Source organism: Anguilla rostrata, chromosome 1 (assembly GCF_018555375.3).
Source record: "Anguilla rostrata isolate EN2019 chromosome 1, ASM1855537v3, whole genome shotgun sequence".
Classification (NCBI taxonomy): Eukaryota; Metazoa; Chordata; class Actinopteri; order Anguilliformes; family Anguillidae; genus Anguilla; species Anguilla rostrata.
Window position 1 is genome coordinate 80119891 of NC_057933.1, and position 25000 is coordinate 80144890.

At 44.7% G+C, this 25000-nt stretch overlaps 2 protein-coding genes across 3 annotated transcripts in view; one reads left to right on the forward strand and one right to left on the reverse strand.

The window, feature by feature from the left end:
* Window positions 1-7: 7 nt before the first annotated feature.
* On the reverse strand, window positions 8-11834 carry LOC135236904 (ornithine decarboxylase-like). Of its 2 annotated transcripts, none has more exons than XM_064303513.1 (9): window positions 11681-11834; window positions 11201-11374; window positions 8594-8766; window positions 5865-6081; window positions 5346-5429; window positions 4738-4900; window positions 2716-2831; window positions 2326-2540; window positions 8-2040 (listed from the first exon to the last, which is right to left on the reverse strand). In XM_064303513.1, the coding sequence occupies exons 1-9, from the start codon at window positions 11780-11782 to the stop codon at window positions 1890-1892; spliced, it is 1395 nt and encodes a 464-aa protein (XP_064159583.1). In that variant the 5' UTR covers window positions 11783-11834; the 3' UTR covers window positions 8-1889. The 2 variants fall into 2 exon arrangements, with proteins under 2 accessions (XP_064159583.1, XP_064159576.1); XM_064303506.1 differs by having other exon boundaries at window positions 4696-4900.
* Window positions 11835-17184: 5350 nt separating this feature from the next.
* utp25 (UTP25 small subunit processor component) overlaps window positions 17185-25000 on the forward strand; it is an 8657-nt gene continuing 841 nt past the window's right edge. The window contains exons 1-11 of the mRNA XM_064303539.1: window positions 17185-17361; window positions 17591-17630; window positions 17994-18165; window positions 18317-18604; window positions 19167-19255; window positions 19921-20319; window positions 20968-21184; window positions 21694-21896; window positions 22429-22611; window positions 22827-22936; window positions 24289-24534. Coding sequence (XP_064159609.1) covers window positions 17261-17361; window positions 17591-17630; window positions 17994-18165; window positions 18317-18604; window positions 19167-19255; window positions 19921-20319; window positions 20968-21184; window positions 21694-21896; window positions 22429-22611; window positions 22827-22936; window positions 24289-24534 — 2048 coding nt within the window. The 5' untranslated portion in view covers window positions 17185-17260. The remainder of the gene's footprint in view (window positions 17362-17590; window positions 17631-17993; window positions 18166-18316; window positions 18605-19166; window positions 19256-19920; window positions 20320-20967; window positions 21185-21693; window positions 21897-22428; window positions 22612-22826; window positions 22937-24288; window positions 24535-25000) is intronic.

Consider the following 25000-nt stretch of genomic DNA (forward strand, 5'->3'; position numbering starts at 1 on the left):
AGTTTCTTTTATTTTACAGTGTGCGCTCCCTACATTACACTAATTTGAAGAAGAAAAAAAAGAGACAAAAACCATCTCAAGGTTCTTTGTATGTACATTGACAGTACAACACTGATAATTCAAAAGCATACGGATGCCTTACAAATCACCATTGTGTCTTTTATTTCTTCACACAAATGTAAGTGTTAAATATGTATTCAAAAGGTATATTCAATTATTGACTATTGTTTATGATTTTGAGGCACAGTGTCATTTTGGAACATGCTTATAGACAATGTTTCATTTTAAATTTTGCAGAAACAATTGACTGCTTTGATTTTTGTGTTTATACTGTTAAGTACTGATATGTTTCCAAGAAAAAAATGAGAAAAGCAGAGAAAAATACAAGAAAATATGCAATCTCAGTTCTAAATATACTGATTAATAGCTTGACTTTTAGCCTAGCCTACAATTTTCCAGGACCTCACAAATATTTCCAGGACATTTTGTAAATTTTCTAATTTCCAGGCGTTTTCAATGACTGGATAACTAGCTGATAAATGTCGAGGTTTTCAAGGTTTTCCAGGACGAGTGGGAACCCTGTTCTCACACTCAGTCCTGGAGGACCACTATGAATGCTCATTTCTGTTCCAGTCACAGTTGCAACCTTGAATTTGAATTATCTGTTCATTTTTTCTTAACCACACTTTTCATGTTTTGAGGGATTAAGATATATTGTGTCAAAAATAGATATGCATGCCATAAAGAATAAAAGTCCCGTATTCACATTGTGCTATATTGCAAAGATTACATAAGGAGAGTTAAAAAAAAAAACTGATGAAATGAAAGACTGAGGTACATTAATAGGCTCATTATTGGTAAAAGTGTGGACATACGGCCACTAAAACTAAGCATTAACTGAACACAATGCAGGAGTTGCCTCTCCTTGACTGTAACCTTGTCTTGGTGGAGAGGGTTGCAGACTCCCATGACCCTGAGAGCTATGCTGGATGGGTTTTGTACCCCTGGCAGGTTCAGCCAAACTGGACAGGTCAAAAGGAAGAAGGCAGACCAGGCAGTCCCTGGCCATTTGGGTTGGGTGTGGGGCTAACTAACCCGACCCCCCCCCAGAAAAAAAAACTGCCAGTTACAGAAACAATAATGAATGGGAACCAAATCAAATACTTGGCTGAGGGGGGTGCCTCGGAAATGGGGGCTGTGATGCTTCCTGGCCAAACCAATAACCCAACGCCAAACCAGTAACCCACTGCCGGGAAGTCAATGCACCAAAAAAAAAACAGAGATCCAAGAATGCATTTATGAGATATGCAGGGGAAAGCCAAAAAGCCCTCAAGGGTTTCACAGGTGGGATCCCCTTTTATGCACAATACAGGTAATCAGATAAATACCCCCACCCCTCACCCCCCAGAAAAGTTAATGTTGAGTCTTGCTGAAGAGTTAATGTGATCAGTACAACAGAGAACCCTAAATAGTTTTTTTAATCAGTGGAGTGATGTTGATTAATGTCTGGTGGTAGAGAGATCCATATCTCCTGGCCACAAAAAGTAATGCTGAACTGGGCAAAAATCGTTTGGGGAAGCCTGAGCTGTAATGGACTTCTGGTGGAATAATTATGGAATAAAATGTTCGGGGTGAAGAAGACCACCCTTAGTGGAACTTCCGAAATATCCGGACCATGTTCGGACAAAAGGTCTGAACAGGACAGATCGAAGAGGGATGTCCACACGCAGGGACTGGGAATGAACACAACTGGGGTAAAGTTGCCTGAAGCTGAGTGAGGTGGAGGGCGTTCATTATTAAAGGCCTATGCACTACAGAGGAGCCGGGTACTGCAGGTTTGGCTCGTTAGCATTTGCTTTGTCGTTGAATTCTTCGTTATCTTCAAGTATTTATGGGAGTGAACATCGCATGCGGGCGGGGAAGGGCTTGGCTGGCAGCTCCAGGCTGCTCTCCCTCCTGCAGCAGGACGGCAGGTTGCTGGGACAGGCCTCTTCAATGGGGCCATGCAGCCCCTGAGTGGAGATCTGCTGAATGCGTTGCCTGGAAACAAGAAAGAAGGTGGGGGGGGGGGTCACTGGAGGTCAGGGCCTACAATGGCTTTCAAACCCACAGCTGTGTTCACCACGACAGAAACATTTCAATCCTTTTCTGCAAATGCAATCAGCATATGCCATGCTGTACCATGAAACAGAAATCAGCTGCTCAGCCAAAGTTGGCACCTTGGCTGGTACCATTGATGCATTTGGTGATCATTGGAGCACCTTCTCTGTAAAAAATGAATGGCACAAATCTGGAAAAACACAGCGGAAAACATAAGCCACATACCACACACTCCGGGACATCACATAGTGGATGTCGGGCTTCTGGAAGCCGTTGAAGGTGCAGTACATGGGGATGGTGTAGGCCCCCATGTTGTGGAACAGCAGCCATTCGCCCACCTGCAGGTCAGGCAGGATGCACTGCTCCACAATGCGGTCCAGCCCATCGCAGGTCTGGCCCCAGATGCTGCAGGGGTAGGTACGCTCACCCGGCTTGAGTTTCTGCAATGAGACAGGGAGAACTCACTTACAAGGAAATGCAAACACAATCCGGCACTGCAGCAGGGCGAGGGCATTTATGAGGACACAGAAACAAACATGACCTGGCGCTGTAACTTGGCAGTGTTTTGCAGGACTATGAAAGTAGTGCACCAGGTCACGGGCTTCATGCTCACACCTTATGTGGAGTTGCCAGGACATGGGCGTAGCTGAAAATCACATCGACGAACGAGCCGTAGACCCCCTCGTTCACATAGTACATCAGGGTCCCGTTGTTGGCCCCATCAGCTTTGCCTGTGGGAGTGAGGGGGGGTTACAGTTGTGTTAAAAGAAATGAGGTCATTTTCCAAAATTACTGTGCTAAGAAAACCTGGGTGTGTAAACACCCAAATAAAGTAATGAATCAGAGAAAAATAAGACTCCGCACACCGAAAGATGCCTCAAATATGCTTAACCCCTTATGTCGCACCAGCCCGAGTGGGTTTATTTGCATTTTTTCCATTAGTTACGGTGAAATTCAGTCTCGTCACATGATACACCATTTGAAAGTTTTAAAACTCAAGGTCTTACCTCTATAAACAATTTTACGCTGCCAATGTTTTAACGACAATGGTTCCTTATTTTATAACATGTGGGGTGGAAGAACAAGCTTGGGGCGGTCCTCACCTTCTTTACGTTTTGGAACTCCACAGATGACACAAATCATGATAAAGTCGGCAAGAATCCAGTGAACAAAATCCATTGTTGTTTTTAGTTCCTAAAACATACTAACTCAGAGAATTCTTGATAGAATGTCCAGTGTTTACTTAAGAATGATAATTCCTATAGAGAATTTATGTCTGTTTCACCGTTGCATTCACCCCAAAAGGATTGTGTACAAAATAATGATATATCTGTTTGTCATGGTTCTGTTTTCCTGTCTGTGTTTCCCCTGTTGGGCCGCCATATGGCGGCACTTCTGTTTTGTGTCCTGCTCCCCCCCTGTTAATTGTATGATTGTTTCATTGTCTCGTTATCCCATCATTGTTCCCACCTGTGTCTTATCCCCTCCTTCTGGTTTGATTGTTTTTTGAGTTCACCTGTGTCTTGTTACCCCTGTCTATTTAAGTTCTCTGTTCCCTTGACTCGGGTGCTGGTTCCTTGTGTTTGTTCCCGACTTGCGTTTCCTCAGACCCATTGTACCTGCCTGCGTTTTTTACCTGTTTGTGTTTGTTCCCGACTTGCGTTTCCTCAGACCCATTGTACCTGCCTGCGTTTTTTACCTGTTTGTGTTTGTTCCCGACTTGCGTTTCCTCAGACCCATTGTACCTGCCTGCGTTTTTTACCTGTTTGTGTTTGTTCCCGACTTGCGTTTCCTCAGACCCATTGTACCTGCCTGCGTTTTTTACCTGTTATTGTTTGTTCCTGACTTTCATGTACCTGCCTTCTTGTGTTTGTTCCCGAATTCTATTTGTTACAAACCGTTTGTACCTGCCTGTATTTTGTTCCTGACTTGTGTTTCGTTTGACCTTCCCTTGTGCTCTCCCTTCCCGTGTTCTGCCCTGCCTGTGTTTTTGAGTTCCTGTTGTTTTCTGTTTCATTAGATTATTTTTTGAGTTTGTGTTTTAGCCCATTGTGGCCTTGTCTGTTCCCTGATTGTTCACCTGTCATTAGTAAAGTCTTTGTTAATTTTCTCCCTTTTGAGTTTCGTGTTTTTTTCCACTCTGCGCCTGGGTCCCAGCACCCGTACCGTGACATCTGTTAATGTTATATAATGTTAATGTTTGTATAGATTCTCTGGAACAAAACATTCACCTATAAACTTCTATGACCAGTACTTGCTTAGCAGACCCTTAATATAGGCAATGGGACTCGCAATGACTCAACATGGACAGTATAACTTCTGCCCAGTACACTGCCAGACTGAGAAGCATTTTAGATAACGGAATTACATGTCTAATGGTGTATCGGTTGTTTGAGACTTTACTCCTACAAAGGTTTATGTTACAACAAAAATGTTTTTTTGTTCTTTTTTTTGCAATTGGTAAGCCTAAACAGAAAACTCTGCATTTGGAAGCCTTGGAAGATACCACTCGTCTGACTGAATATTTCTGAGGACAGTGAAAACAGCATTGAATACACAGAAGAGGGCTTGGTCAATGAAGGATAAAGAACTTACTGATTGAGCATGTGGCTCCTGTGGCATTTTCCCAGATTTTACCGTTACAGGCCGATTGCTCCCGAATCACCACCTTCTTGGCGATGATGTTGACCGCCAGCGTGTAGGCTGAAGTCACATAGTAGCGGCCAGGCTCAGCGATTACTTGGACCACAGAGTCGGCCGGAAAGTACTTGTCCAGCGCTGGGTTTACGACAGCTGTGAACTGGGAACAAGGGATAGATCAGCCAAGATGAAAACAATCCTGCCCCTCAAGCCCATCCAACAAAGCTAGGACGCTCATACAACCTCCATTTACATAAGGGGTACTCTAAGACTGGCCCTGAAGACCAGCAGTGCTCTTCGACCTGACAGTTAACTGACTGACTAATTAGTCACTGATTGGCCAGAGATTCCACTCACTTAGTATCCCAGGTCAAAACCAGTCCCTGTCTCGCATTTAGGGCCAGATTTGTGCATCACTAATTCACACATTCATTTCTACTTTAATTTACACATTCATTTCTACTTTAATTTACACATTCATTTCTACTTTAATTCACACATTCATTTTTACTCTAGGTCCTTTCCAGTGAGTGCAAGCCAACACATCACAAGACTGCAGATACTCCCTTTGTGTTATTTCTGAGAGAATGCAGAGAAATTATTACCTCCTCAAACTTCAGCTTGGAGTCGTCGGACCCAGGGAATCCCCCGCCAATGTCCAGAAGGGTCATATTGTAGCCCAGCTCTGCCTGCAAAACAGCCAGAGGTCAGTCATAAGATCATATCCTTTACACGATAGACCCCTCTGACCACACACAAGGCCACAGTGCATTAAGCCATAAAAGCAAAGCCTGACTGTCGCATCACATGATCAGCTATGACAGGAATCTGAAAGTCCCTGATAGGTCGCCACATCTACTGGTTTTTGATGTGTTTCTGCACTTTAATGCTTCATTTAAGTAATTTATTGGCTAAGTCCCACACACCCCTTTTTTCCAGGAGCAAAATGTTGCTGCTGATTGAAATATCAAAAAAGAGAGACAACTACAGCCCTCTACGGCTGGAATTTGAGATCTAGGCTAAGGGGATTATAGTCAAAATGGGTAGTTTTTACAACACTTGATGGCAGCTCAAACTCCAACTGCCGGCTGAGTGGAGTGTTTCACACAGTGCCGGGCGCTCACCCCCATGTCGAAGACGCAGCGGGCGTCTGAGATGGCCTGGCTGTAGGTCTCAGGGTCGGTGCAGCCGCTGCCCACGTGGAAGCTGACCCCGATGATGTCGAGGCCCAGCTCCCGCGCGCGCTCCAGGAGCAGCCGGCTGCTCTCCAGCGTCGCCCCAAACTTCGCGCTCATTCGGCACAATGCCTTCGAGTCGTCCGTGGTGATGCGGAGAACCAGCCTGAGGAAGAGGAGGAGGAGGGGAGGGTGAGACGCCTCAGAGGTGGGATATTCCAAACATGGAAACTGAAATTCCTGCAGTACATTGTATCCTCATTTAAAGTGTCCACCCATCCAAATATCTATTAATCTAAACAAATTTCTATTATCATCTAACCATCCATCATCAATCTATCTATCCATCCATCCACAAAGATATCCTTCCATCCAAATGTCTATTCATCCATTCAAATAGCCATCCATTTATCTATCCATCCATCCACCCAAATATTTATTCAGTCAGGACCACTGGTGTCAAACACGGAACAAATCTAGCAGCAACAAGGACGTTAAAATTACACAGGATAGGTTGACAGCATGGAAGGAACCCGGAACATCCAAAGGAAACCCACACGGACACAGGGAGAACATGCAAACTCCACATGGAAAGGCTTTGGTCAGATTTGAACCCGAGACATTCCTGCCAGGAGGCAACAGTACAATCCACTGCACCACCCGTAGCACCCATAAAGGACAGTCTGATAAAAGCATGAGAGAGGAGCCGGGGTGATTTAAATAGATCGCCATTTTATGTGAGTGGACTGTGACAGGGTTGTGACTAATCAGCCGAGCCAACAGCCAGTTTCGCCAGAGCTGGGCTTGACTGAACTAAAACGTTGCTGTATACACGTATAACTATCTAATACTGGGTAGGACCCCATTTAGTCACCAGATCAACCTGAAATTTTCATGAAATGGTTTCAACAAGGAGCTGGAAACATTCTTTAGGGATTTTAGTCAATGCTGACAGCAGCACACAGTTACTGTAGATTTTTCAGCCAAATCTATTAACAAACAAAGTGAACTGCTGCCCACTGGATGTCTTTTTGTGTTACCATGCCCTTTCCTATTGAAGGACTTTCTGTTGCTGGTACCAGTGGTGCCCAAATACTGGTGAGGTCAGGCCTTAAATATTCAAAAGTAAGATTGTGCGGAACGTGGTAAGTTAGGTCCAGTGTGACACTTAAGAGGTGTGAAAATCACTGTATTGGTCTCGTATGCAGTTTTGGGGTAACACCGTTAACAATTATTCACTGGACATACTGAATAGCCAGATGAGCGGCTGCTCCAGGATAGGTGTTAGTTTCAGTGTCCAGATGGATCCTAGTTTTATTTCCAGGAAATGTATACATTTTTCTCTCTAAGCAGACTGAGTAAGCCTTAGTTAGGGCTCACTGGAACAGCTGCTCGTTTCAGGACCCAGATCTGCACATTTGTCAGGCATAAACGTAAATGGCAAGATTCCTGGATGAGCAGTATGGTCTCCACACAGAAAAGACCAGGTTGGATTCAAACCCAGGACCTTCTCGCTGTGTAACTCCTAGGACAGAAGGTCATATTGTCAGAGAACACCTGTTGAATGCCTGGCAGCAGGAGATAGTTTTGCTCTCCAGGGAACAGGTTCTTGCGCATGTTGAGGGTAAAAGAGCTTGCTGCCCATTAAATTCAATGTAGAAAACCAAGGTGATTGAACCATGAATTTCATTATGTGTAGCAACTTGTGAAACTGGTTGTTTCGAAACTGGTCGTTTTGGTCTTGGTAAGATCTCATTCTGAAAAAGGGGGGTGGGGCACTAGAAAGACAGGATCATGGGACATCCTGAGTGGTTTGGATCAGTAAATGTTCGAGAGCAGTCTAATCTACGAATGAACTGGCACACTATTAATAAGTAGGCATGAGAAGACAAAAAGCCCATGTTTTGATTTGCATCCTACTAAGGGAGTCAAAATGATATCCCTAAGCATTCAAATAATGAAATTATGTTGAAGAACATTTGATACCCTAAACACAAGTTTCTTCAAAAAGAAAACAAAACAAAGAAACAAAGAAAACCTAATTGGACATTTTTTTGTGACCATACTGTAAATTTTATTGTGTGTACCAGTTTGTGAAACGGGTTGTTTTGGTCCAGAAGTCTTTAGAAAATATTGATTAAAATGTACATATTTTATTACATGTTTTTACAATCTGTTTTTGAAATGAAACGTAAAATTCATTAATCGAGTTTCAAAATACCTTCAAGAAAGTTTTCTTTTGCCTTCAAAAGTCTGATATTTTCCATTCACTTTATTGGGAGCTCCAATGATTTGCCCTCAACATGCAAAGTGCAAGCTTATTTCCGGGACATTACAAGCTTAGGTTAGCTGAAGGCGTTTTTTCCTGTCTAGTTAAATATGCATGCATGGTAAAAACAGCTCTCTCTATCTCTCTCTCTGACTGGAATGAGACTTATTTGGGGTACTGGCCCAGTTGGGCAAGTAACAGATGTACTTGTTGTACGTCGCTCTGGATAAGAGCATCTGCCAAATGCCTGTAATGTAACAGATCATTCAACTGGCCCAAACCAACCACATAGTGACCCTGGGCTGATGGGCACTCCTTATTGATGAGCCCTGAATATATTTTTTTAAAAACTTTGAGTGAGTGGTTGAGTATGACGAGAAAGGAGCAAAAGAACATGGCAGTCACTCACTTGGCGTTTTCATGGTAACGGGCGATCTTTGTGAGTTCTGCCTCACTGTCAAAGGTCATCATCTGGACCCCGTGGGCAGAGGCGTACTTAATGTGGGACACCTGCTTGCAGGGGTTGGCGTAGATGATCCTGCTGGGGTCCACCCCGAGAGACTGAACCAGCTGGATCTCATTCTTAAAAAGGCGGATGGGACGCCAGAAAAAAAACAGGGTTATGGGACATCCTGAGTAGTTTGTATCAGTAAATACAGTCAGGTCCATAAGCATTTAGACAGTGACACAATTTTCATCATTTTGGCTCTGTACGCCACCACAATGGATTTGAAATGAAACAATCAAGATGTGATTTAAGTGCTTTAATTTAAGGGTTTTGTCAAAAATATTGTATGAACAAAGGTAGGAATTACAACCATTTTTATACATAGCCACAAACTAACATAATCATGAATTAAATAGTCATTTTTAACACTTGGTTGCAAATCCTTTGCAGTCAATGACTGCCTGAAGTCTTGAACCCATAGAAATCACCAGACACTGGGTTTCTTCCCTGGTGATGCTCTGCCAGGCCTCTACTGCAGCTGTCTTCAGTTCCTGCTTGTTCTTGGGGCGTTTTGCCTTCAGCAAGTGAAATGTATGCTCAATTGGATTCAGGTCAGGTGATTGACTTGGCCATTACAGAACATTCCACTTCCTTGCCCTAAAAAAGTCTTGGGTTGCTTTTGCAGTATGCTTTCGGTCATTGTCCATCTGCACTGTGAAGCGCCGTCCAATGAGTTTTGAAGCATTTGGCTGAATTTGAGCAGATAATATAGCCCTATACACTTCAGAATTCATCCTGCTGCTTTTGTCAGCAGTCACATCATCAATAAATACAAGGGAACCAGTTGCAGTGGCAGCCATACATGCGCACACCATAACACTACCTCCACCATGCTTCACAGATGAGGTGGTATGCTTTGGATAATGAGCAGTTCCTTCCCTTCTCCATACCCTTCTCTTCCCATCATTCTGGTACAAGTTGAGCTTTATCTCATCTGTCCATAGGATGTTGTTCCAGAACTGTACAGGTTTTTTTAGATGATTTTTGGCAAACTAATCTGGTCTTCCTGTTTTTGAGGCTTACCAATGGTTTACATCTTGTGGTAAACCCTCTGTATTTACTCTGGTGAAGTCTTCTCTTGATTGTTGACTTTGACGCAGATACAACTACCTCCTGGAGGGTGTTCTTGATCTGGCCAACTGTTGTGAAGGGGTTTTTCTTCACCAGGGAAAGTATTCTGTCATCCACCACAGTTGTTTTCCATGATCTTCCGGGCCTTTTGGTGTTCCAAAGCTCACCAGTGCGTTCTTTTTTTTTTAAGAATGTAAAAAAATAGTTGATTTGGCCACACCTAATGTTTTTGCTATCTCTCTGATGGGTTTTTTTTTCAGCCTAATGATGGCTTGCTTCACCGACAGAGGCAGCTCTTTGGACTTCATATTGAGAGTTAACAGCAACAGATTCCAAATGCAAATGCCACACTTGAAATCAATTCTAGAACTTTTATCTGCTTACTTGTAGGCTAAATGAAATAATCAGGGAATAACACACACCTGGCCATGGAACAGCTGAGCAGCCAATTGTCTAATTACCTTTGGTCCCTTAAAAAGAGGGGGATCACATATAAAAAGTGCTGTAATTAATACACCGTCAACCCAATTTGGATGTAAATACCTTCAAATTAAAGCTGAAGCTCATATTCATTATTTAATTTCAACTCCAATATGCTCTGGTAGACAGCTAAAATAACAAAAACTTTGTCAGTGTCCAAATATTTATGGACCTGACTGTATTTAACAGCAGTGAACTGACACCACTCAGCAGGCATGAGAAGACAGGCAGCCAATTATAGGGGTCAAAATGACATCCCTCCACATTAAAATAAAATTTTTTTAAAAAAATTATGTTGAAGAAAGAAGTTTAAAAACCCTTAACTCAAGTTTCCTTGAAAAAAAAAATTAAATTCAGTGCCATGTGTAGTTCATTATGAAAACAATGGCCAAAATTAATGACCAGCAGCAATAATCAGTGGCTAATATGCATAGCCTAATAAGTCAGTTTTTTCAAAACAATTTTTTAATCCGTCATGTGGAACAGCAAACATCCCCACGTAGCTGACATCAATGGAAACTTTGCAAAAGTGCAAACTAGCATGGCAGCTGTCAATTTCTATTGAATTGAATTCATCCAAACTGTTTGGTTTCCATTTTTCCTGTTTCCTGGTGAACAGAGATGATCAGTTGCATGCACTCGTATAAAAGTTGGCACTACACCAGGCTGTCAGTCTGGATTACAAATTGACGTTAATTCATAAACGAGTGCGTCAGACATTCCAACAAGCCTCTAGTGGAGTATGCAGTTATGGGGGAGTTTAATTTCATTGTGTCATACAAGATACAGGGACATGCTTCATATTGCCATTGTTCTGCACTGAGAAATTTAATACTGAAGTATTTTTTCCCATACCTACTAATTAACCAATTAAGCTAAGGTAATAGACAGAAACACAAGCATGCAAACACTGATGCTCCTGCAGCAGCTCCTGGTGCTTCTGATGTAGGGCAGTACCTTGCTGGCGCAGTCGAACCCCGTCCCCAGGGAGGCGAGCGTCATGACAACGGTGCGGCTGTCGTTGCACTTGACGGCGTAGAAGGGCGTGACGCGGGGCAGGGCACGCACCCACCTCAGGTGCTTCTTCAGGACGTCCCCCAAGTCCGCCACGTAGAAGGCGTCTTTGTCGTCCTGGGGAACGGTGAGAGGGGACGTCAAGGACACCGAGCACAAAATGCAAACGAGTGGCACAAAACTCAACGGCACTCATCTAAAGACCAACAGCGAGGCAAAACGCCTAACTGTGGATCTCAGTTTCTGGCCCGGAGAGATCTGCAAGTGTCTGCTGGTTTCAAGTGTTTACTTCAAGAGATGAAGTGGCAAGTGTCCACATACATAGCTTCAAGGACTTGAACAGGTTGCTAATTGAAATTAAACCTTTGTAAAAGCTGCAGCCTTCCAGTACATTTTGAGATTTCTGTGCTGGCAGTCACTCACCGACATGGATGACTCGTTGATCCTCTGCTCAAGGACGTCACAGGCACAAGACCCCTCCTCCAGGACAGTGAAGTCAAAGTCCTCTGGTGTGAAAGAGTTCATGGTCTCGCAGGTTCTTATTTATTTTTTAAGGAACACGTCTCAAAACTATCTGCAGAGACGGGGAAATGTTGAAAAGGAAACATTGATGCATACTGTGAAGCACTTCGAAGCAACGAGCTTGACTAAAGACCTCTCCTTGCACTGCATGCCAGCCCATATCAATGAATGAACTGCCAGCCATTTGTGTGGAGCTATGTAAATACAGAAACGTGCAGTGAACTGTAAAAGGAATACTTACATTAATGAGACTTTCATGTCCGAGTACCGTGATCATTGATAGTTAGTTAGCTAGTTAGATAGTGTCAGGATGTATGGGGGGTTTGGACCCAAACGCAGAGGGGGAAAAATACAAAAACTCCAAATGATAAGAACAAAAGTCTTTACGGAAAAAAAAGGAACAAAAGGGAACAAAAAGCCTCGCAGGGCAACTATTAACAAACAAGGGAAAACTTCAAGAACAGCACAGGAACAAAGAAAATGCAGAAAATCCAAAAACACCAGGAAACCAGGACATGGGCAGGAACACATGGAGCAGGTACATGAACAGGGCGCACAAAACAACCAGACATAACCACAAGGATCCAGCACCTGAGTCAAGGAAGAGGGAAACTTAAATAGAACAGACACTGACGAGACACAGGAGGGCACCATGAAATGTCCAATGGGGAGACATGTTGCTAGTGGGATAGGACATGTTGTTAGTGGGCAGGAAGAATAAGAAGAAGAAGAAGAAGAAGGAGAAGAAGAAGGAGAAAACGCAAAATCCCCTTAGTTTGGGGCTTTATTGTGTGGACATGTGAAGTTGTTTATGAAATCTGTCTGTTGAAATGGGGTCAGAATGTACAGAATTTAATGTTTTTAAGGGCTGAGTGTCTTCGGCTATTGTGGTTATTTCTGTGGGGAACCCTGAAAAGTGCCAAACTCTCGGTGCTGTAGAGGTAAGGCATAACTTGGCGGGATGGCATACCTGCCATCCCAATTTTAGAATCAGGTCAAGTTATACAATTTTGCCTGATCACTTCAACAGTCAAAACGAGAATTATGAAGAAAGGCTTGTGTGTGCATGCAAAGCGAAATGGTACGTGCGAAAGCATGTGAACTAAGCGTTGCACTGACTATTGTAGTACTCAAAATATTTTCCTAAGGTTGGCAGGTCTGAGAATTAAACAAATGCACTCCTGAGACCTCCTGTGCCACCATTTGCTCGTTTACTTTTCCTGCAGTGAACTGTTCGGGGAAAAGCTGGAAACAGGGAAATTGGGATGGCAGGTATGACATCCCGCCAAGTTACACCTTGGCGGGGGCATGCCCCATACATATACAGGTTTGCATTATGCAAAATATATATTTTTAATAGGAAATAATAGCCAGCTTGGTTGTAGAGCTGGATGAAGATACTGGCACAGTATGACAGAATGCAATGCCATACATATAAAATAATATGTAGTGACAAACATGAATGTATTAGCATTATTATGATTGTACATTACAGGTAATTAAAAAAAAAAAATTGTACATATACATGATATCCACAAGGTTGGAGGGTACTGCCAAACAGAATGAACTAATATTGTAACACTTGGTTACATGTCATGAGCACGCCCCGGACCTCTCAACAGGTAAACAGTCATACTCGTGCATATATATATATAAAATAACAAAGTTTATTTTAACAATGGATTAAATCTAAAATCTTTGCAACATACAGAAAGAGGCAAACTGGATATGAAAAGGAAATTACAATAAAGTGCTTTGGTAGCTAAGAGATATTAAACTGTTCTCAGAATCTCATTCAAGTTTCAATATTACTCGTCTTGCGAATTCCCTTTGTTATTTGAAGTGCTTCACGCAGTACAATATATCATAAGGCACTATACAGTGCAACAGTGCTTTCGGTTTACAGAGTACGGTCCCTTATATTATAAGGCTCGACTTCAAATAATTGAGACCCAGAAAAGCAGTGGCTAAACACACGGTCTAAAATCACACAAAAGGCAGCATTAATATCAGCACCAAAATGCATTTAAATAAACACAATGAATATTTACAATACAGAAAACAATACTTCCATATCATACGGGCAATGTGTACAAGCTTTACAGGTGACCCACTATAGAAGGCGCCGCTAACCCTTCTAACACATTGGCTCTCCCCACGTACCCCACAGCATTCCTGCGTGAAATTAGTTACCTTATTGCATAATTTCATAAACCACAGCGCATAAAACATGGTAACAGTAAACAAAATACCTGTGTAGCGCTGACTCATGCATACATCGCCTGTCCGTTCGGTTACGAAATAACAATCATTCAGTTTAGTTAGCATCATCAAACGGGAGTTGGAGCGAAAGCGCACATTTCAACCAATATGATACCCACGGGAAATGAAGAGCCAGGCTAACAGCGTCTCAGCATCTCCAACAATAGAAAGGTTTGGTGTGGGGGTACACGGAAGCCAGTCATCACCTGTGCATGGACTACCGTGCCCACACCTTATACTTCCTAGCTGACCCACTAGGATCCGCTGGGCTACAATGTAATTCTAAAGATGTGGTTTAAGAGGTGACGAACAACACAGAAACGGAATGGTAATACAAACCCGTCAGTATTTCACAGCACAGGGTTCCGGAGAGGTGCGACACTCGGAGGTCCAGCAGAACATCAGTCCAGGCTTTATTACGCCTGTGCCACACCTCTTATATCACCTGTGCGTGACGGCTATCACGCTGAACTGCTGCGGCTCGCCCGCATGTGTGTGCCCACACCGCTAGCGGTGCTGCTGCGGCGCTGCTACTGCCAGCCCCATCTTTCTACATTGACACCTGTGCCACACCGTTTACCTCACCTGTGCGTGACGGCTACTTCGCTGAACTGCTGCGGCTCGCCCGCATGTGTGTGCCCATACCGCCAGCGTTGCTGCTACGGCGCTGCTACTGCCAGCCCTATCTTTCTACATTGAGTTTGCCTTTGATAATGACCATCAATAATATAATGTTTGATTTCATTTCATTATAACTTTCATTTATATTTAGTTTAGACAGAAAAAGGTTAAGAAGCGTGTGCTCAACTGTAATAATATATATATATATATATATATATATATATATATATATAATATATATATATTATATATATATATATATATATATATATATATATATATATATATGTATATATATATATAATTATTATTATTTTTTCATGTCTGTGACATTTTCAGATATAGTCTAGACATTGAAACTAGAGTGAAAAGTGTCAGTTATGTAATGTTGCTGGTATGATGTCAATATGACCATCAACAGATCTTTTCACTGTCTATTTTTGCTGAGAACCGCGCGCCTCACTCGTGAAAAATTGGCTCCCCGCCGAAACTCTAGATGACGCGCCGCTGCAGCGAGGCTCGAGCCGCGCCTCAGACACGCGTCTCACGCAGGCTGTGAGGCTGCTCTAACCTGTTAACATGGGCGCCGAAATGAAAAGCAAGAGCTTCCGCGACCGTCACGCACAGGTGAGGTAAGCGGTGTGGCACGGGCTTCAGCGTGGAGCCTATTTTTCATATAATATATTTTTATACGGTCTATGGTCCAGACTGGCCTACTACCTACAGTCCACGTTGTCTGTTCACTACAACTTGTTAAAGGCATATTCTATAACGTGTTAAATAGTAGCCTTCGTGTTACTTCTTAGTCATAGTCATAGAAAGTGCATTTGTAGTGATAGTCATAATTGAGTGCTATAATTAAATTGAAAATATGTTAGCATCTCACACATAAAATTACTACTAATGAATATTTACGTTTAATTAAATATAAGTTGATCACAGGAGTAAATTATAGTTCATTAGTAAATTCTTAAGTGTAATACCCTCAGATAGATGCTTCATGTGCCACATTCAAAGCAACTCCCTTGTACACCTTTTGGTATTGTGAGAAAATTAGACTTAACTGCAAAGTCACATTTACACCCCTGATCTGTGTTTTTCAAAATGTGGAACATGTAAGATATCCAACTGGATGTTCAGGTCTTTAGTTTTTAAGAAATTAATTCTGAAAAATTGGAAAATACTAAAGCACCTCAATTTGAGAAGTGCAAAACACTTATGAAATACTATTTGAGTATTGAAAGGTCAATGCAGACAGTAACAAAAAGAAAGAATTCAATGAGATATTCAATGAGATATGAGGGAAGCATTGCAGCCTATACAGAGTAAAATGATCACCCAGCAGTTTTATCAATAAAGGAACCCCCTTTTTAAAATAAATAAATAAATGTCTATTGTCTTGAGCTGCGTTCCTATGAGTCTTTGTGAAGAGATCAATGTCTGTTTGTGAGTGGCTGTGAGTTTTGGGAGGTGGGGGTGGGGGGATGTAGATGTGTTTATGTTGGGGAATTGTCAGTGATTGACTGATTTTTATCTTTCACTGGCATTCAGTCCGGCGGTGAACTGGATTGATCTCGGCAGCACCGGCTGGTGGAGAGAGCACACGCACCTGGGCTACGTTAACCAATCAGCCCAGATGCTTAAAGTTGTATTCCTCTTCACAGTTGGAGACCGAGAGCACACCCCAATATTTTGAGTTTTGATTATTCCAGCACAAAAAGGAAGAAAACCTGCCGCTGAAAAGCTGGAGATGGTTTTTTTTAACTATTATATATTTTTAAATTTACTACCAGAACAGTTTTTCATCTCTTTCCCTAGTTTCTTTTATTTTACAGTGTGCGCTCCCTACATTACACTAATTTGAAGAAGAAAAAAAAGAGACAAAAACCATCTCAAGGTTCTTTGTATGTACATTGACAGTACAACACTGATAATTCAAAAGCATACTCATGCCTTAAAAATCACTATTGTGTCTTGTATTTCTTCACACAAGTGTTATTTGTATTCAAAAGGTACATTCAATTATTGCCTTCTGTTTATGATTTTGAGGCACAGTGTCATTTTGGAACATACTATTAGACAATGTTTCATTTAAAATTTTGCAGAAACAATTGACTGCTTTGATTTTTGTGTTTATACTGTTAAGATATGTGTTTCCAGGAAAAGTCCCTAAACAATCGAGAAAAACGAACTCTCCATGATTTTTTATAAGTGCTTTTATTTTGAAAGTACACATCTGTTACGTGCAGAAAATGCATTGTCCTGATGCGCATTTCTAATCACTTTGAGGCTAGCTTGATTTTGTTTACCGAAATGGCGGCGGGCTTGACGCCGGTAAAATGATACCATCTGTCCTTTATAAGAACCATAGACTATAGAACAATAAGAACTTATATGGGAAAAAAATTACGCTTCTCATAATATGATACTATATTATAGTTCAGTACTTCCAATCGTCGCGTTTACTGCTGACGTCACGTCGCTTAAAAAATGCGTTTTATGCAGCGTCAGTTCTTATTGGTTAACGTACCTTGGGATTTCTTTACCGGAAACTACTAGGCACCGCACGTGTGTTTTGTACGTGAAGTCGTAGTGGCGATGGGGAAGAGAAGGCAAAAAAGCCATATTTTTAATAATCTAACTAAAAAACAAAAGAAGCATCTAAAAGAATTCGGAGAGCAACACCCTTTCCATGACAAGTAAGTACGCGACTGATAAATTGATATGCCAGTTTAAAGTAAAAGCTAGCTTGTAGCTAGCCGCTGCCACGACCCACTATTTACATAGCTGGCTAGCTTGCTAGTTGCCGTTAGGAAACCGTATAACGGCCATTTAGTTTGCTGAAATAATATATCTGTTAGGTTGAACTTTTGTCTTTAATGTGTTTCATGTTTATTTAGCTGTTTTATATTTCATTGTGCCCGCTAGCGTCAATGAAAAGCCCGAGAAGACACAAATTGTGAATCTGGTGAGTGCAACTGTTTAACCCTCTTGCTAGATTTGTATTTATCTTTGCGAGTTTGTCAATTTACAGACTATTAAATGAGTTATTTCGCTTTGTTTCAGTGACTCCTAAAAATCCACGTTACGCACTAATGGCATACTAATTTCAGTTAGAGATACAATTATTATTGCTGTTATTTTACTTTATCGTTATTCCTGGTGAAAACAACGTCTTGTGCATGACTAGCGTCACCTGCAAAATTGAAGGCAAACATTATTATAAGGCCAGCATGGCTCTAGCGCTAGCATATAAATGTACTTAATTTATTGTGTAAAAAACATTTGGCAGATGTATTAACTGACAGGCGAGCTCTGTCCCTTTCGTCAGCCGGAGAGCCCGGAGCAGTCCAGCGCGGAGAGTGACGCGGAGAGCGAGCCTGAGTGCGCGTCCGCCTACCAGAAGCTGCTGTCGACTCTGAGCAAGCCTACTGTGGAGGAGGAGGAAGAAGAAGAGAGTGAAGACGAAGAAAGCGAGAGTGAAGAAGAAGAACTGGAGAACGGTGAGTGGAATTATGCGGGCAGGATCTTTAGATTTGTCTTGTTTTTAAGTGAAGTTGTATTTGCAGGTTCACGTGAACAGAGTTAGCTGCGTTGAATCCATACTCGCGAAATATAAAGTTTTGTTCTTCCCGATCCCCCCCCCCCCCACAGGAGAAGAAGGTGGGAGCGACAGTGGCGAAGAGGATGACGAAGATGAAGAGGGCGACGAGGTAGATGAAACACCTGGAGAGCAGGAGAGAGAGGGCGAGGAGATGGAAGAGGGAAAGGAGGGCGAGGAAGAGGAAGACTGCGACCGTGCCGGGGGGGATGACGTCGCGCTGGCCGAGGAGTTCACGGACAAAGAGCACGAGTCGCAGTTCTGTCTGGAGACAAACTTCCAGGAGGAAGGGGAGGAGCCAGAGGCTCCCGGTGCCCCAGCGCTGCAGGATGACACCCACGGTACGCTTCCGTTTCCTGGGTCTCAGGGCCAGGCGCACCCCAGCGCCAGGAGGGCTGCCTTCTTTTGAGGCTGTCGCACATCCACTGGTGCAGTAGCTTTTCGTGAACGTGCGTAAAAGAAGTTATAAATGGACATCATTTATATAGCCCGTTTATCCAAAGCGCTTTACAATTGATGCCTCTCATTCGCCAGAGCAGTTAGGGGTTAGGTGCCTTGCTCAAGGACACTTCGACACGCCCAGGGCGGGGTTTGAACCGACAACCCTCCGACTGCCAGACAGTCAGTCTTACCTCCTGAGCTATGTCGTGTACTTGCTTTAGGGCAGTTTTGCTCAGTCCTCTTCCTAGAAGTCTGCCATCTGGTAGGTTTTTGTTTCAGCCCTAATTGTGGCACACCCGATTGTACTGATTTAGCAGGTCAGCGACATCTGTAGCTGTCGAATGAGGTGCGTGCTTTGTCAGGGTTGGAGTGAAAATCTACAGGATGGTATATCTCCAGGAACAGGATTGGGGAGCCCTGCGTTTAGGAAGTTTGCTGTTCTCTCTCTCTCTGTGTGCCCAGACCTCTTCGTACAGCACCTGGACACGGAGCTTAGTGAAGACGAAGTGAAGAGAGCACAAACCGGGAGCAGAACCAGGACCCAGACCAGGGTAAGCGTCCCTTTACTAGCTGTGAGGGCTGTTTCCTTCAGGGGCGTCCAAGGGCATCCCTCTGTTCCACAAACTACCTCGGCACGTCACGCATGCAGGTTTCCAGAACAAGCGAATTCATCACTGTTTTTAAACATAGAATCTGACAGTTAGTTTTTTGCTCTTGTCCAGTGATCGATGCTATATTAGACCACTGAACTGTGTCACATATGGCTGAGATAACGTGCGGGTGTGGGTGTTGAAGGAAATTCTGCTGGAAATTCTTACCGTGTAGCAGCCAGTCCTTCAACAAACCACAGTATCTGAAAGTGCCCTGCAAGTTAACGGCTTAATGTGTGCAGGAGCATTTATTTAAATGGTTAACTTCCCCAATGAAAATGTAAGCAAGAAAGGATGGAACGATGGAATTGTTGAGGTTATCTGTGTGAGGTCTTTTACTGTCAGGGTGGATCTGTTGAAGTTGAGTAGTGAAGTCCTTTAGTGTCATGATGGATCTGTTGAAGTTGAGTAGTGAAGTGCTTTAGTGTCATGATGGATCTGTTGAAGTTGAGTAGTGAAGTCCTTTAGTGTCATGATGGATCTGTTGAAGTTGAGTAGTGAAGGCTTTAATGTCTTGTTGAAAGTAAATGGATGTTTCTGACCCTCTCCTCTGTCCTGCCCCACAGTGGCCGAGATTGGGGTCCCTGGTGTTCACCTCCACCGTGGAGCGCTTCAGCGTCCTCGGCAAGGAGATTGGCAGGACTCCGCCCCGCCTCCACAAGGCCCTGGAGGCCAACTGGCCCGCCGCGAACAAGGCCTCCCTCCCCCAGGGGGCGCCGGAGGATGTGAGCCCCCTGCAGCAGGAGCTGCTGGGCCTGATGGGCTCCTACCGGGACGTGTACTTTCCGGAGAGCGCGCCCCTGGCGGAGGCGCCGCAGGTGCGGAGCGCCTACTGCCTGCACGCCCTCAACCACGTGCTGAAGGCCAACTCGCGCGTCCTGGAGCACAACACCCGGCTGAGGGAGCGCCAGGCCGGGGACGACCACCAGGGGGAGCTCCGGGACCAAGGCCTGACTCGCCCCAAGGTGACCCGTCGATTTTCGGAGGGGTTACCGCCGTGAATGAAGCGGCCCCCCACGAGCGCGCAGAGTGTGCTTGCGGGCTGCTGGCTGCTGCTTTCATTTTGGGCGATTTTTTTGAGTGTCGTGACATGTGTCTGTGAGTTGTGTGGTGTGTGTGTGGTGTGTTGTGTTGTTTGGTGGAGTTGTCAGTGGTGTGATGTGTGCTGCAGTGTCCGGTTGTGTGTGGCAGTATGTCTTGGTGTGTGTCGTGTGTCGTGTGTGTATGTGTGCGTGTGTTGCGGTGTGTCAGTGTGTGCTGCATATGTGTGTGCCTGGTTGTGATGTGCAGTGTGTCTGAGAGTGTGTATGTGTGTGCAGTGTGTCTGAGTGTGTGTATGTGTGTGCAGTGTGTCTGAGTGTGTGTGTGTGTGTGTGTGCGTGAGTGTGCTGTGTGTGTGTGTGTGTGCGCAGTGTGTCTGAGAGTGTGTCTGAGTGTGTGTGTGTGTGTGTGTGCAGTGTGTCTGAGAGTGTGTCTGAGTGTGTGTGCAGTGTGTCTGAGAGTGTGTCTGAGTGTGTGTGTGTGTGTGTGTGTGCGTCCATACATGTATATGTGTGTACTTGTGTGCATGTGCACAGTGTGTCTGAGCGCGGGCTCCTGTGCTCTCCCTGCAGGTTCTGATCCTGGTCCCGTTTCGGGACAGCGCCCTGCGGGTGGTGCAGACCCTCATCAGCCTCCTGGAGCCCCGCGGCCGCAAGATGGACGTCAGCAACAAGAAGCGCTTTAAGGACGAGTTCGGAGAGGAGCCGGGCGACCGGCCGCCCACCCTCACCAGGCCTGACGACTACCACGCCGTCTTCTCCGGCAACGTGGACGACCACTTCAGGATAGGTCGGATGGACATTTCTTCAATGACTCTTTTTAAGAAATTTTTAGTATTATTTTTTTTTAAACAAACCATTAACCGTTGTTTATTCACCCATTTCTCTCCCCCTCACCTCAAACTGCAGAGGTTAGATTAGATTCACTTCATTTGTTGTCTTGACTGTGTTTTCCCATGTCAACAGGGTTCTGCGTCATCACTCTTTCCTTGCTGCAGAGCACACTTTCCTTATTTAACCCTTTGAAGCATAGGTTTTTTTTTTGGAATGTACCAAGTCAGTGTTCTAGAACTCTGTCGCTTTCAGTCACCAGAAGTGATTGTGACATCACCATTTAGAATGTTCGGTTAAGAACATTCTAATCACACATTTGTGACCTCACACATTATAGGCTTAAATCAAGCTTCTCACAAACAGTTGTCCCATTTGCACAGTGTTTACATCCGTCATGATGTTGATGTTGAACGGTGCCTTCTTCCCCATCCCCTCAAATTTTGACCTTCTGTCCCGCCCGCGTAGGCGTGTCCATATTGCGCAGGAGCCTACGCCTCTACGCCCCCTTCTACTCCTCCGACATCATCATCGCGTCCCCGCTGGGCCTGCGCACCGTGTTGGGGACGGAGGGGGAGTCCGTGCGGGACTTCGACTTCCTGTCCTCCATCCAGCTCCTGGTGGTGGACCAGGCCGACGTCTTCCTCATGCAGAACTGGGAGCACGTGCTGGTAGGGCCCTCCTCTTCCTCACCCGCGCTGAAATCCTACGCCAGGGCTGCCCGCCTCTGTTGCTGGAGGCCAGTCCTGTGGGTTTTCACTCCAAACCTAACAAAGCACGCCTCACTCAACAGCTAGAGATGTCAGTGAGCTGCTGATTAGTGTAACAGGTGTGCCGAATTAGGGTTAAACTTTAAACCTACGCGACAGGGCTGGGCATCCCTAGTTTAAAATAGTGGTTTCCAACCCTGTTCCTGGAGATCCACCGTCCTGCATGTTTTCATTTCAACCCAAATTTGGCTCTCCCATTAAAAAACCCACCACCCTCAGCTCACAGGTCTGTAGTGTCATGTGACCTGTCTCTCCACATGAAATGGGCCTGGGATAGAAGAGCGTAGAAATTTAAGACCAGAACCGTAACACTTTCACTCACCACCAACATTTTAGCACCAGAAATTTAGCTGTGAGAGGTTTTTATTTAATTTAATTTTATTTATTTATTTTTATTTTTTTACCCACAATCCCCGTCTTTTGTGTTCCTCAGCATGTGATGAAGCACCTGAACCTGCAGCCGCTGGACGCTCACGGGGTGGACTTCTCTCGGGTGCGCATGTGGAACCTGAACAACTGGGCCCAGTGTTACCGGCAGACCCTGGTGTTCAGCGCCGTGCAGGAACCCCAGATCAATAACATCCTCTCCAAGCACTGTTTCAACTACAGGGGCCAGGTCAGTCCCCGCCTCCCTGTTCAAATGTTAACTGCCACTTCGAACGCGGTCCCCCCACGTGAGCAGTATCCACCAGGAAACAGTTTTTTTGGGGATTTTTTACCTTGATATTTCACCTTATTTGATCCCATCGCTGCGTTGAAATTGTCAAGCCGTGAAACGTTTTCAGTGTCTTAATACCGTGTCTTAATGCTGTGCTATGATTTGTTTTTCAGGTTGCTGTGAAGAATTTGCCCAAAACGGGGTCCATCTGCCAGGTTGTGGTCCAGCTGCCTCACGTCTTTCAGAGATTCAGTTCTGACAGCTTCATGGATCAGGACGCCAGGTAAGTGGAGGTGCAGGTCTCAGTCATGGACACTAGAGGGCGCCAATGTTCATTCATTGAAAGGGCCTAATTGAAATTTGCTGGTGTAACTTTTGTTTGTCTCGTACTAAATCACATTTTTGCCTGTCTGGTTTTTTAATTTTTTTTTTAATTATAAAAAATGTTTAGAACGAGCAATTCCACACAAGTTAAATGACCCTGGACAGCATATATGTTAATTTTATGCCATATTTGTATTTAGGTGTTTTGCAAGCCAGGTGTTTTGCAGCCTCAGTGAGAGATTTGATTTTTTTTTTTAAGCTAGGGTCACAATTATGTTATTATAATCCATATTGCATAGCAATGTTTTAAATGGAAAAAAAGCAGAGAGATCGACTGAGAGTGAGACAGAGAGAGTGGGTGAGTGAGAGAAAGAGTGCGAGTGAGAGAGACACAGACAGTAAAGGGCCTCTCTCTCTCTCTCTCTCCGCAGGTTCCGGTTCTTGGTGGATGAGGGTTAGGGTTAGAGTGAGTGAGAGAGAGACACAGACAGTAAAGGGCCTCTCTCTCTCTCTGCAGGTTCCAGTTCTTGGTGGATGAGGGTTAGGGTTAGAGTTAGAGTGAGTGAGAGAGAGACACAGACTGTAAAGGGCCTCTCTCTCTCTGCAGGTTCTGGTTCTTGTTGGATGAGGGTTAGGGTTAGAGTTAGAGTGAGTGAGAGAGAGACACAGACTGTAAAGGGCCTCTCTCTCTCTCTCTGCAGGTTCCAGTTCTTGGTGGATGAGGGTTAGGGTTAGGGTGAGTGAGTGAGAGAGACACAGACGGTAAAGGACCTGCCTCTCTCTCTCTGTGCAGGTTCCAGTTCTTGGTGGATGAGGGTTAGGGTTAGGGTGAGTGAGTGAGAGAGACACAGACGGTAAAGGGCCTGCCTCTCTCTCTCTCTCTCTCTCTCTCTCTCTCTCTAACTCTCTCTGCAGGTTCCTGTTCTTGGTGGATGAGGGTTAGGGTTAGAGTGAGTGAGTGAGTGAGAGAGACACAGACAGTAAAGGGCCTCTCTCTCTCTCTCTCTCTCTCTGCAGGTTCCAGTTCTTGGTGGATGAGGGTTAGGGTTAGAGTGAGTGAGAGAGAGAGACACAGACAGTAAAGGGCCTCTCTCGCTCTCTCTCTCTCCGCAGGTTCTGGTTCTTGGTGGATGAGGGTTAGGGTTAGAGTGAGTGAGAGAGAGAGACACAGACTGTAAAGGGCCTCTCTCTCTCTCTCTCTCCGCAGGTTCCTGTTCTTGGTGGATGAGGGTTAGGGTTAGAGTGAGTGAGTGAGAGAGAGAGACACAGACTGTAAAGGGCCTCTCTCTCTCTCTCTCTCTCCCTCCGCAGGTTCCGGTTCTTGGTGGATAAGGTGCTGCCGCAGTACCGGGACGCGGTCATGGGCCACACGCTCATCTACGTCCCGTCCTACTTCGACTTCGTGCGCCTGCGCAACCACCTGAAGAGGGAGGAGGTGAACTTCGCCTCCCTGTGCGAGTACTCCAAGCGGGCGGAGGTGTCCCGCGCCCGGCACTTCTTCCAGAAGGGAGACACGCAGTTCCTGCTCTTCACCGAGCGCTTCCACTTCTACAAGAGGTGAGCGGACGCCGCCCCCCCGGTCCCGCCGGAGTTTTTGTTTATTCACTTAAAGTTGGGTTTAATTGGAGGGATTTGCATTTAGTATATCTGTATATTTATACACACACTCACTCACACACTCACACACATACTCACACGCACACACACACACACACCCACCCCCTCTCCCTCACACACACACTCTCACTGACACACACACATACACACACGAACACACACACCTTTCTCACACACACACACACATACACACCTCTCACACACGCACACACACACACATACACACCTCTCTCACACACACACACACACATACACACCTCTCACACACACACACACACACATACACACCTCTCACACACTCACACACTCACACGCACGCACAAACTCACACGCGCACACACACACACACGCGCACACACACACGCACTCTCACACACACCCTCAGTCTGACACGCTCTCCCCTCCC

Coding starts and splice junctions, on each gene's coding strand:
- LOC135236904 (XM_064303506.1), bottom strand. CDS start 11,782: ATGAACTCTTTCACACCAGAGGACTTTGACTTCACTGTCCTGGAGGAG. Junction 6,082..8,593: donor CGTTACCATGAAAACGCCAA/GTGAGTGACTGC, acceptor CCTCTTCCTCAG/GCTGGTTCTCCGCATCACCA. Junction 2,832..4,695: donor AGGAGCCACATGCTCAATCA/GTAAGTTCTTTA, acceptor TCACTCCCACAG/GCAAAGCTGATGGGGCCAAC.